The sequence below is a fragment of the Lepus europaeus genome, chromosome 2 (assembly GCF_033115175.1).
Source record: "Lepus europaeus isolate LE1 chromosome 2, mLepTim1.pri, whole genome shotgun sequence".
In the NCBI taxonomy this organism is placed as follows: Eukaryota; Metazoa; Chordata; class Mammalia; order Lagomorpha; family Leporidae; genus Lepus; species Lepus europaeus.
Window position 1 is genome coordinate 132,576,730 of NC_084828.1, and position 13,574 is coordinate 132,590,303.

At 42.8% G+C, this 13,574-nt stretch overlaps 1 protein-coding gene across 1 annotated transcript in view; it reads right to left on the reverse strand.

Moving 5' to 3' along the window:
• Positions 1-7,194: 7,194 nt before the first annotated feature.
• Positions 7,195-13,574, reverse strand: part of CPB1 (carboxypeptidase B1) — a 32,568-nt gene continuing 26,188 nt past the window's right edge. The window contains exons 10-11 of the mRNA XM_062178592.1: positions 10,021-10,105; positions 7,195-7,382 (exon numbers count right to left, since the gene is read on the reverse strand). Coding sequence (XP_062034576.1) covers positions 7,195-7,382; positions 10,021-10,105 — 273 coding nt within the window. The remainder of the gene's footprint in view (positions 7,383-10,020; positions 10,106-13,574) is intronic.

Genomic DNA, 13,574 nt, shown 5'->3' on the forward strand with positions numbered 1-13,574 from the left:
CTCTTTGCATGCTGTTCGTTGCACTGTCCCTGCCTCCTGTCCCCGACCTGCAGGGAGTTCTGTCAGTTGGGGAGGGAGAGAACAAAACGCTAGCACTAAATGCCCATGCTACTCCTCTACCTTTTACAGTAGGGAATAATTCCACTTGCAGAGAGAGGAAGACAAGTCACTTTAGCAAATACTTTTTTCAAATGAGCAGACCTATTGTGCTCACTGGGCTGGGATTAGAATCTGGTTCTGTTTGTTCTAAAATCCTCCTCTACCACTGGACTTGTCCTAAAGGATGGAAGGAATGAGCTTTAAATTCGTAGATTTTGTGATGGTCATTCTTTTGCCATGTTTTCTCTTACCTCTTTTGTTTTTTTAAATAAAGATGCAAACATTACAGAAAAAGTGAGAGCACTCACATCCATAGTCCTTTCCCCTTCTCTTTCCTCCTTTGTCAGAGGTAACTTTGATTCCTTTAAAATTAATTAATTAATTTGTAAGGCAGAGTGACAGAGAGTGGGGAGGGAGGGTGGGAGGCAGAGAGCGAGAGTGAGAGCTAGAGCGAGAGCGAGAGAGAGAGAGAGGAAGAAAGAGAGAGTTTTTCCGTCTGCTGGTTCACTCCCAAATGACAACACAACTGCTGGAGAAAGGCCAAGCTGAGGCCGGAGCCAGGAGCTCTACCTGGGTCTCCCGTATCGTAGCAGGAGCCATCGCCTCTGCCTCTCAGTCACATCACCAGGAAGCTGGATCAGAAATACAGAGTAGCCAGGACTGGAACCTACTCTGCTGCAGATGTGGGTGTATGCTCTACCATAACACCTGCCCCAGTAACCGCGAATCTTAAAGCAATTTGAGTCTCCTCAAGAAGAAGAAAATATCAGTGCTCTAATGTTTACTCATTGTACGCTGTCCTTCAGAGAATGGATGCTGTAGGTGCCAAATAAATGTTCTTTGAAAGTTGAATTAACGAAAGCCATTTGTAGACCATATAAGAAGTCTCAGGGGGCAGGGATATTTAGTCTTGGTTACAACTCAGTTAGTTATGAATTATCTGAGAGAACAACATTTTACTCAGAATTGTAGGTAGTCTAACAGAGTGAGTGAATTTATCTAATCAGAAAAGAGAATTTTATTTTAAAAACTACCTCTTCAGACAGGCAAGTATATAGGTGGTCATATATGAAACTTCAAAGAGTCACGGTTGATATTTTTGTTATCAAAATGATGTTGTTGAAAAGATCCCCCTATTGTATGTACAGCAGCGATAGCTGTTCCTCATCATCTGATGTGTGTGCAATAAAGCTCAAGAGTTTCTTTAAGACTTCAGAGTCTTTGTGCCCTAAGCCTGAAGATAAGGAACAGGAGTTTCTACAACTGCCTTCATGTTCCTGAAATTGGACACATTTATCAGCACTAGAAACTACCACAATGAATGCTTGCTCCACTGCTGTACGTTTGATCTGGACTCAGTGAAAAAACAAGATCCTGACTTTGGGTGTGGGCAGATACAGCCTCAGACTGGCTCCCAGACACTAGCTGCATCACCTTGAGCAGGTGGCTTATCCATTCTGCAAAATGGGGATTCAGGGTGACTGTGACCAGTGACCGTGAGGGCTGAATGAGATAGCGTATATAAGGGAAGCAGAGCATGGTGTGTTCTGCAAACCCTAGCTGTGTTCTCTGGGCAGTTGTCAGGTTCTGTTTGGAGACTGACAGTTGGCTACTACTGTGCTGCAGGACGAGGTGTATCAGCACGTGTCACCTGGCAGATTAAAGTGGGGACTCTGACCCTTAAGGATAAAACAGCTCTTTGTGTTTGTTTCAATGTAGACAACTTCAGGAAAAAAAAATTTTTACGTTCTAACTTTGCTGTTCGGAGATTTATTTTCTGATTGTAAAAGTTATAAATGTCCATTGAAAATAATTTTGCAAAACACAGGAAACTTGAAAGAAGAAAAATAGAAATCTCCCTTGATTCTAGCATTCTGATGTATTTTCTTGAAGCCTTTTGTGGTGGGATTGTTTTTAATAGGGGAAGACTTCTACATCTGTTTTTCAGAACAAACAGGACATTTTTATTTTATTAGGGAGTCTAGATGAGTGTATGAGGACTTTGGTATCTCAGGATGAGACTTTGATGATAAATAAAAGTACATCTTAGGATTCTTAATATCTGTTGAATATTGACAATTCTCTGTTTCTGGAATAGGATATAGATGTGTGATGCGTTTAAGATCCCTTTTCCAGTCCTCCCCAATCTATTTAGCCTTTGAAGAAAAGTACAATAGATGAATTTCAAGAATGTTCCTGAGCTTTTTATCAGAACAGGTGCTTTTCTTGGCAGGCAGGAATGAGCTTTAAATTCGTAGATTTGGCAGGCATAGTTCAGTACAACCTTATATTACAGCATCAAGATTTATAAAAGGTCTTGGCATGTGTATGGAATAGGATGAATAGTTGTTGGCACCATATCATTTTAAGATTGACTGTGTAAGACTGTCATTCTGTGTGATGCTTCATAGGTTAAATTAGTTGCTTTAAAAAGTAAAGTTGAATGCTTCATACAGGAATAATTTTCCATTTTTCTGTAGCTTTGCACTCTTTAAGATTTTTGTAGCAGTGTATAGATACTTCAAAAGGGCCATGGAAAAATTGAATGGATTATTTTATTTTGGTACAAAAAATTGAAGTTGTATATACAAGGGGATCTTCAAAAAGTTCATGGAAAATGCATATTCTCAGGAGCTAAGCATGGATTTCAAATATTTTGGGGCCAAAATAAAATAATATTTTAAGTCTACTTTTCTACACACTTTTTGAAGTACATTCATGCTATGCTTCCCTGTATTGTCAAACATTACCATTGCAAAAGAAATGTCCTAGAAAATGGAAGTGAAAGTTTTCTTGTTATTTCATTGAATATGTGAGTGTATGATTCAGGCAGTGTCAGACCTGGTAAAGGGACAATGGCTACTTGCTTGAATAAGATGTCCTAAGAACCTCATCAAAACCCCATTCGGCCCCCAAATTAACTCATTAACTTGTCACAGTTCTTCCTCTTTGACCAAGTCACATAGGTCAGCTTGAAAAGCAGGTGAACACTTGGGATGTGACTGTACATATACAGGAATTCTGTAATTCTCATCAGAAAACTAGTCTTGCTGTTTACTGCCCACATCATTTGATAAGGAGAGTGTCCAGGGGCTATTCCTGTGCTGCTGGTTAACTATGGTGTTGCTGTGGATTTGTTCTGAGAGGAGGAGTGTGGTGGGGGCAAGAGGCGCGGAGTCACGACACAGACACCGGGAGTCAGGTGAAAGTGGGCTAGAGGCAAGCATCTTGCAGACTCATTTATTTCAGTCAGTACAGCAGCTTATATAGCCGAGGCAGCCAGTCTGGTCAAGGGGCAGTTGGTGGCTTTGGGGCATGAGAGGTTGCAGCTGAGGGAAGGGCTCTCAGGGTGGAAGGAAGTTAAAGAATGTGGGGTTGGGGGGGGTCATGGTGCCATTTTGGTGCAGTAGGCTAAGCCTCCACCCTGCAGTGCCAGTATCCCATCTGGGTGCTGATTCAAGTCCCAGCTGTTCTACATCCCATCCACTTCTCTGCTAATGGCCTGGGAAAGCAGAAGGAGATGGCCCAAGTGCATGGGCCCCTGTACCTATGTGAGAGACCTGAAAGAGGCTCCTGGCTCCTGGCTTCTGATCAGCCCAGCTCTGGCCATTGCAGCCATCTAGGGAGTGGACCAGCAGGTGGAAGACCTTTCTCTATGTCTCTCTGTCTCTCTGTAGTCTACCTCTCAAATAAATAAATAAATCTTTAAGAAAAAATGAAGGGGAAGAGGTGTCCTCATACCCTGGGGCTCTTAGGTGGCCAAGGCTGGGTTGGGGGGTTCTTAGGTGTCAGATCAGCCAGGTAGGAGGGCATCAGCCTCTGTTGCCCTGGAGAGGACTAAAGCAAACTTCACTCTCTGTTTTCCTTGGGTAGCTTGGGAGGGTGGAATTCTCAGCCACTAGCTATTTTGGTAGCAGGAATTCCAGCAAAAATGTATGTGGGAAATTTCATCTGCAGGGAATTTTAAATAAGGATATTTGCATCTTTGTTTTCTAGTTCCTTATTCTTCCTAAAAATTCCTTGAAATTTAGAGAAGCCTACGTCTTCCTAATTTCTGTTGGAGAGTGTTAGGCTGAGAGACTTAGAGTGCTTTTTATGGTTTACCCACTGGACTTCTGTGCCTCGGATGCAGTATCTCTGAGTTAGGGGTTGATGTTATCTGCCAGCGGCAGGGTAAGGGAGCATCCTGTGGACTGGAGATGTAATCATATACTTTCAGCAAGATAATCAGGTAGCTATGGTTGACTTTTTTTAAATCTAATTTATTTATTTGAAAGGCAGAGCCACAGAAAGATGGAGAGACAGAGATGGATTCTTCCATCCACTGGTTCATTCCCCAAGTGGCTGGGACAGGCCAAAGCCAGGAGCCTGGACTTCTTCCAGATCTCCCGCGTGTGTGTTTGGGCCCAAGCACTTGGGCCACCTTTTGTTGCTTTCCCAGGCACATTAGCAGGGAGCTGGGTCAGAAGTGGAGCAGCTGGGGTTTCAAACCAGTGTCCATATGGGATGCCAGTGTCACACACTTTTGAGGTTTAACCTGCTATGCCACAGAATTGGCCTCTAGCCCTCCAGTTTATATTACTTAAATATAGTGGGGGAAAAATAAGTTAGCTGAATTACATCTGTTTAAGTTATCATAAAAACTACAGAAAAATTAGCAGGAATTTCTTTTTTACATTTAAAGATCTCTGTTTCTTTCTTTAAGTAATATATTATTAAATTATTTTGAAGTTGATTGCTTGACAAATTGTAGCATCTACACTGCTACCATCTAGTGGACAATTAATGGAATTAATCACTCTTCAACTTAACTTCCCAATGAACCATGGTGTCTTCAAGGGATTTATCTTCCTTTTTTTGAAAAAGTTTATTTATATTTATGAGAGAGAGGAGAGAGATAGGGAGATGTCTTCTGTCAGCTACTTCGCTTTCCTTATGCCTGAAACAGCCAGAGCTAGAGCAGGAAGAAAGCCAGGAGCCAGGAACTCCAAGCGGGTCTCCCATGTGGGTGGCAGGGTCCAAAGTACTTGAACTATTACCTGCTGCCTCCTAGTGTGTGCATCAGCAGCAAGCTGGATTGGAAGCAGAAGCAGGACTGTTATGGACATTTTAGCACATTATTTTTATATGGAATTCTATTTTCATTGAATCTGCATAGAAAATGATGAGCTAATATTTTGTTCTATGACTTTCTAAAAAAGATTTATTTATTTGAAAGGCAGAGTTACAGAGAGGCAGAGGCAGAGAGAGAGAGAGAGAGAGGGAGAGAGAGAGAAAGAGAGAGATTCTTCCATCCACTGGTTCACTCTCCAAATGGCTGCAATGGCTGGTGCTGGGCCGATCCGAAGCCAGGGGCCCAGAGCTTATTCCGGGTCTCCCACGTGGGTACAGAGGTTCAAGCACTTGGGCCATCTTCCATTGATTTCCCAGGCCATAAGCAGGGGGTTGGATCGGAAGTGGAGCAGCTGGGACTCGATCCGGCACCCATATGGGATGCCGGCACTGCAGGTGGCAGCTTTACCCACTATACCACAGCACTGGCCCCTGTTCTATGATTTTAAAACAAGAAATGCTCCCATTTTATAACCCAAATACATACTATTCTATCTTAAAGCTTGAATTCAAAACAATGCTTTCATAATTAGTATGTACAGTTCTAAATCTAGAAAACACAAAGTTATGTGTGATGTACAACTCACAGAGTGGCTTTTTCATCTTTCATGACTTCTAGGCAGTGTCCCTGCCACCTCTTGTCTTACTTCCAATCTGCTTTCTACTCTGGACTAGTCAGTGCTTTAAAAAAGAAACAAAAACTGCAGCCAGCATTGTGGTGTAGTGGGTGAGACTACTACCTGCCACACTGGCATCCAATATGGCCACTGGTTCCAGTCTCGGCTGTTCCACTTCCAACCCAGCTCCCTGCTAGTGTGCCTGGGAAAACAGCAGAAGATGATCCAAGTCTTTGGGCCCACGCACCCATGTGGGAGACCCGGAAGAAGCTCCTGGTTCCTTGTTTCAGCCTGCTCAGCCCTGGCTGATACAGCCATCTGGGGAGTGAACCAGTAGATGGAATAGTCTCTTCCCCCACCCCCAACTCTGTCTTTCAATTAATTAATTAAATAATTAATTAAAAAGAAGACTCTGATCATACATTGTCAATGGATTCCCATTATTCTTAGAGCAATGTTCCAAATCATTAACATGACCTCTAAGCACTGCCTGATATGGTCCCTAGCCCTGACACGTGCCCCTCTTCTATTATCTAAGTCCCACTCTCACTGGCTTTCTTCTTTTTACACCTGAATAATCATAGGCTTGGGACCTGTGCAGCTCATGGTGACTCATTTTTTTCAGGTTATAATGCTTCCTGAGACAGCCTTTTCTCCTTCATCAGGTAGGTAGACCTTTATCTGTTATTTCTGTATAGTCCATTCAGTGCTTATTTGCTTAATGCAAACTAAATCACTAATTATTAGTTATTAACTAATTAGTTAACAATCTGTTTAATGACTGTCTTCCTGATGGCCTATACATCCAATGAGGGCAGAAGTGTTATCTTTCTTTTCCTTTGTTCTGTATTCAATTGCGTAGCACAGTTCTTGGCATATGGTCTACAGCTCATAAAATAATGTGAATGAGCTGCTATGAAAGCTAAATCAAGATGATGTGTTTTTCATCCACACTTGGTTTTACAATTCTCAATTTCCATTTATGTTTCTTCTTACTGGTAAGCCTCCCCTTATAATGTGTCCATTTCTATACTTGGTCAGTGTGGGTCAGTCCCAGGCCACAGTCCTGGGCCAATCCTGTGCCAATAATGAATGACCACATTATTACCTATGCACAGCTTGCTACTCACTTGTTCTCACCATACCCCATCCCCCACCAAAGAAGTAGACAATCTTTCAGGTGTTCCCATTAGAATGATTGAATTTTATTCTGATCAATATTAAAAGATCCAAGTAGTTCATAGACCCAGAAGCCTAAAAGAAAGATTGAGATCTGCAAAAACATCCAGGCAAACAAAAAGAATAATTCAGGAAAGAAAAGAAGTGAAAAGTGAGCATTTTGAAACAAGGGTCTCAGCACCCTCCACTAGTACAGGTGTTCCAGGACGTAGTTGGCGATGTGCTTAACTGCCAGCAGTGTCTCCTCACAGGTTGCCTGGATCTGGGATTCAGGAAGTGCAAAGCCGTATCTGCCTGTATCCCGGAGCTCAAAAGTGAAGGAATATTTGATTCCTTGATCATAAGCCCAGTCGTCAGAGCCCCCAGCAGCAGGATCTGAAATGTGCAAAGAGCAGAGATTAAAAAAAAAAAAAGAAAGTTTAAATCTAGAAAGCATTGCTAAAAATTGTAGCTTCCTTTTATAATTACAAATGTTTCACTGTGCAAAATATTCTGGGTAGGCCAATTTTCTAGTAAATTGGATCATAAAGGATTTGGGGAGCTTTTTTAAAGAAAATTGTTTAATCTTACCTCTATACCTGCTTGGTGGGAATGGCATGCTTAATTCTCTAGAAAGTGTGTAATTTGTAATATGAAATCCTCACAGTCCTTTTATGTTATAGTAAACAAGATTACATAGTGTATTAATTGATAAATATCAGTTAAGGTATTTCAAAATCTCATGGAAAATGGAATAGAAAATAAGTTTATTTTGCTGCAAAAATGTTGAAATACATACATAGCTTTCTGGTAATCCACATTTAATACATTTTCCATGATCTTTTTAAAGTTCACTTACACTATGGTTTGGACATCAGTTTGAATCTAGACTATTCCCCCAAAGGCTTATGTGTTAAAGGCATCATCCCTAACATCTTATGTATGTTAACGGCACTAAGAAGGTGGAAACTTAATCTACTTGTGATATTTAGAGGCAGGGCCTTTAGGGAAAGAAAGACTGGATAAGGTTGTTATAATGGAGCCTCATGATGGCATCATGGTGGCTTTATAAGGAGAGGCATGGTGCTCCCTCTTGCCAAGTGATGCTCTGCCTTACCTGGGGACTCTGTTAGCAAAAGCACCATCACCCGATGCTAAGTCACTGGGGCTACTCCACCTTGGACTGTGAACCTCCACAACCATGAGCTGCAGCCAACCTCCTCCTTTCATGGGTACGTTGTGGTAGGTATTTTGCTGCAGTAATGAAAGGCTCACTGATGTGTAACTTCCAGGAAAACAAGGCAAGCTTCAGGGAGTGATTAGAGGAGAGGACTCTAAATCCCATAACACTGAGCTGAATGAGGAAATCGGAGCAGCTTGAAGGCAGGGCTGTGCCATCATTTTGTACTTTCAGTGTGTTTACTGGCTTACGCTGGCATTTGTTCAGTTATTATCTCATTCAGTAAAGATTCTGTTGTTACTATCATGTAGAATATGCATTCAGTCATTATTATCTTTTTATGTATTCCATCAATGACTATATAGCCCCCATTGCACAGAAGGCCATGGGCTTAACACTGGAGAGGTCGGGATAAAGGGGAGACACTGCTCCTGCCCTCCTAAGGTTGGCAGAATGATAGAAAAAAAAAAGGTAGTTGAAGTAGTTTGAATAAAACATACAGGAAGCTTAATGTATGACAAGGTGGGTTATTTCTGCTAGAATAGCCTTAAGTAGACAGTATACTCCTCTGCATCAGAGCAGTATAAGGAATGATGAGAATGCCGAAAACTGTATTCTATAAAAACAAAAACATCAACAACCAGCCACTTAGGCCTGGAGCCTTCCCAGCTGCACTGGAGGCCCCTTGATGACAAGCCTGCATCTTTTCCTCATGTATCTTTCTATTCGTTTCAGACCGGGGGCAGAAAGAAATCATTGGAAGGCAAAGGAAAATAGAAATAGAAATGGAAAAGGAGCCTTCTCAAAGAAATCTGGACTCTGTCATATCCGTGGCCTTGTGGCCTGGCCCCTACCTAACTCTCCCACTTCCTCTCTTTGGCTTGCTTACCAGTGGACTGGTAAGAGGGGTTGACGTCCACCCCTTGAAGCTGGCTTGCACATCAAGTAGCCATCAGACCTGTGATCCAGGTAGCGTGGAAAACGCTCCCTCTCCCGCATTCTCCTGGCGATGAGCCTTCCTGATAATGTGTTTCCATGTCCTCACTGCCGTCACTGTGGGGCTACCCCTGATACTGGTGGGGGTGTGGAGGGGACCTGGGTTTGTCTGGACATGTTCTCTCCTTGTGCATCCTAATGTCAGTCATAGTGCTTAGCACCTGCATCCCAGTGGACTGTTTACTTCCTGCTTCTCTGCTGAGGGTTCTATGGAGACTGCTCTGGTCTCCTTTCTCCCTTTTTCTTTTTTTTTTATTTTTGACAGGCAGAGTGGACAGTGAGAGAGAGACAGAGAGAAAGGTCTTCCTTTGCCATTGGTTCACCCTCCAGTGGCCGCCGCGGCCGGCGCTCTGCGGCCAGCGCACTGCGCTGATCCCAATGCAGGAGCCAGGTGCTTCTCCTGGTCTCCCATGGGGTGCAGGGCCCAAGCACTTGGGCCATCCTCCACTGCACTCATGGGCCATAGCAGAGAGCTGGCCTGGAAGAGGGGCAACCGGGGCAGAATCCGGTGCCCCGACCGGGACTAGAACCCGGTGTGCCGGCGGAGGATTAGCCTGTTGAGCCATGGCGCCGGCCTCTCTTTTTCTTTTAGCATCTAGTGAGATTCTGGCACTTGGTAGATGCTCAATATTCAGAGATCAAATGTTTCTGATGGTTGAAAGAATAGGAATATCCTCACCCCAGCCCTTTCCTTTTTTTTTTTTTTTTTTTTGACAACTGAGTACTTATTTCAGAAAAAAAGTGCTGTGAGGCGAAAGCCATATGCTTTACATATTCAGAAAAGAAAAGCTCTCAGGAAGCATTTGTTGACTTTTTAGGCACATGGTTTCTTTGCACTGTTCTGAAGCCAAGACTCACAGATTGTTGTAGCTCCTGGGCCGTATGTGTACTTGGTGCCGTACAGGGAGGTAAGCTGTTTAACAGCAGCTTTGGCCAGGGCATCCTGCAAAAGAACCAGCAATAAGTGAGTGCGTGAAAACACACACTGCCAAATAAACACCCCTCCCTCATATTATTTTTAAGAACCTAAAGATGTTTATGTCACACTTTGTGTTAGCATTTTATACTTCAGCATCCCTTCCAGTTTTCCCAGCTGACTTAGTCATATAATCCAAGAGATTCTTGTAGAAGGGTATCTTCCCTAATGTGTGTTCCCAAGCACTCACCCTGAGCTTCTGTCTCTTGTCCCTGGAGCTCTTAAGAGGAAAACAGAGGGCAAAGGGGTCTTGTAACTGGGCAAATGCTTCAGACTGTGCCTACTTCTTTGCAGGCAAACAGATAAAAATCACACACACACACACACACACACACACCCAAGAAAAGCAAGACAGCCCCAAAACCACTTGGCAGTGTGGTAGGTTGTAAAGCCAAGATGAACTCATGATAGGATTTTATGAATTAGTGCAGTAGTGTCAGGGACTACACAAAGAAATGATTGCATAGTCAGTGCCAGCATCAAAGTGCTTTGCAAATGGCACTTCCAAGGCTGTGTGATAGTTCCAGCTTGGAAGACTTTTTAAGCCAAAAAATTCAGAGAACATTCATTCAATTTCAAAATGCAGACTATGTGAATACCAGAATAAAAAAAAGTAATGAGCATTACCTTATGTGTATTCTCTTCTTAGAAGTGGCATCACCTTCTCACCTCCAGCCCTCTGCACCCAACTCCTATAGAAGGGCTCTCTGCACCCAGAAACCCTGCCCTGCACAAGTCCACTGACATACAGCCTATTTAAATAAGCACTTGAAAAGCAAGGCCTGACTCCTCTGTCTGGGGAGTACAGATGTGAAAAACTGGTTGTTTACTACAGGAGAATTAGCTATAATTCATTCTGGTTATGAAACTGGCCTTATTTCATACTTTGGCATCACACTTACTTCTTGTCCATATGCCTGGAAAACTATGATGTTGATGAAACAGGGTAATCCAAGTTTTACAAAGGAGAAACTTCCCTTAGTCATTATTCTATTACTAAAATCAGCTTCATAGAATCTTGGGTCAAACTGATGAGCACAAGGGTGTAAGATTTCAATGGTTGTATTTCATCAGTCAAATGACAAATTAGGAAATTTTAAACAATATAAAAAAATTTAAATAATGATATTCTGTTCTGGTCCAGTGGCCTGATGCCATCAGTTTCCTGGAACTAACCCTGTCTTCTCAGTTTTGGGCCAGTCAGTTGAAAAATTAGGGTTCCATTTCCCTGTTTCCAAACTGGTAAGCTAAGAAATGCTTTCTCTTTCTGTGTGGACTCTTGTCTGCTACCATCTAAGTGCATTGCCCCTGTTGCTCAGTTTTATCCTAACCAAGATGCTGGAGCCAGACAGTCTCCTGACCTTCAGGTAGGCCCTTAATTTCAGCTAGAATCAGAATAATCGATCAACATGGCATGAGGCTGAGAATGGATTTAAAGCCATCTTTTAGAGATGTGGATTGTGGTGAGGTAATAGTTCTTTTGGTAGGGAAGCAGTATGTTTTCTACTATTGTACAATTTCTTTAATCTGCTCTCCATTGGTGAAAAGCTAGTTACTTTTCTGCAAGGCAGAACCTCTGACCCTAAACATCTCTTGTTCCTTGCCTAGCTGCCTTTGCCGGCTTTCACTTCTGATCTGTTCTTTTCTTTAAGCTTTGAATTATTATTTTTAGTTAGTAGAAATACAATTCTTCAGGACTAGTGCCAAAGGTGAAAAGTTCTAAATATGAGAATTTCCAAATGTGGAAGATTATAAAGGTAAGAGATATAGACTTAACAGACATTGTCTATGAAACCGATGCCTCAGTTGGCCTTCAAGTTCCTCGACATATTTATTGTAGTAATATAATAACTGAGTTTCCAGACAAAACCAAAAGGAACTAATGGTACTATGGTCTCTCTTTGGAGTCATCTACTTATCCATCAACTCATAACTACCCATAAGGCCACACAAAAATTTCAAATTGCTTTTCCTCAAACCATGCTCTGGGCACGTGAAGTGACACCTAAGCACTTTTTAAGCCTTCCTAGGAAATCCTGAGGAAGAAGCTGCTGTCTTTGATTCCGCAACAGTGTGTAAGATTGATGTTCGCTTAAAGAGGCTGTTGCTTTCTTCCTGCCACCGGCACGCACAGAAGGACCATTTAGTTTGTGCTTTTGCCTTGGCTGTTCTTGTCCTCAGTTGCTTCCCCCTCATCACTCATCTGAGGGTCACCTCACCACCGCATCTACAGTGGCTCTAAACCTTTGGTTGAAGTCCAACCTCCTCTTTTGACAAGAGTCACGATGCACTAATCCCAGCCTTCTCTCTTCCTGTGCATCCCCTGTTCTTTCTGCGGTGCCATTTCCTGACCTGCTTACCTGTTCACCTGTCCCTACCTCTCCTTACAATATGACTTTGGTCCCATGGAGAATTGTAATTGTTCTTCCAGATCCAGCTGCCGTGTTACCTCCTATGTGAAGCTGTCCCCGGCTCTTCTAGGGAGCATCACGCCTCCCCAGTCCTTGGTAGGTACTCACAGATCTCTGAGTTGTTGTCACTCTGTGCGGGTACTCTGTGTTTTGGTACTACTTCCTCTGCCCAGCACTGAGCTCCTTCTGAGAAGGGATCCTTGGCTATTCATTTTGTATCCTCAGCAGCCCAGCACCTACCTAGCAGAAGGTTGATTGAGGCCTGTGCTAGGCCTAGAGGCACTATACACAGGGAAGATCTGGATGGGATGGGAAGTGCCAAGGTCTGCAAAGGTTGAACTGTGACCCACCTGTGTGCGGACTGGGGCTGCTTGTGAGGAGGGCAGTTGTACCACGCAGTGACAATAGATGGGCTAACACATGGAGGCACTGATGCCTTTTGTGTACTTTACTTGTTTTTCTTAATTGACAAACAAAGAAATCTGAGGACTCTTTCAGCCCTTTCAAGGCCAAGAGACAAAAAAAATAATAGACATTAATCAACTAAAATATCATTTCAAAAATTCCAATTATCTTAACAAAAATCCCTGGAATCAGCGTGGGTCTTTTCTTTTGTGGAGTTCAAATAATTTCACAAATGTTACTCATTTATCTTCCTAACATTATCTGTCCACATTTCATCACCACAGAATTTTCTAGCAGAATGGAATGCCGTGTGGTGCAGCACGCGCAGTGGGAATGTTCCAAACAAGCTGGAAGACTGACCCCTGCCAGGAACGATAGAGAGAAAGGTGTTCTTGCATCTGCTAAGACGCTCTAGTGGTAACTCCTTTCCCCTGTACATTTCCGTACAAAAGGACCAAGACAAATGACAGGAGACCCAAGAACAACACTGCAGAGAGCAAGGTCCACATCTTGAATCCCCAGTTAATGACACTTTCTACACTACCTGCCATTTGAGGGACATTTTATATCCTTGCCCAGTGTGTTCAGAAAAACCTAACATTTACATAAAACCTTAGACT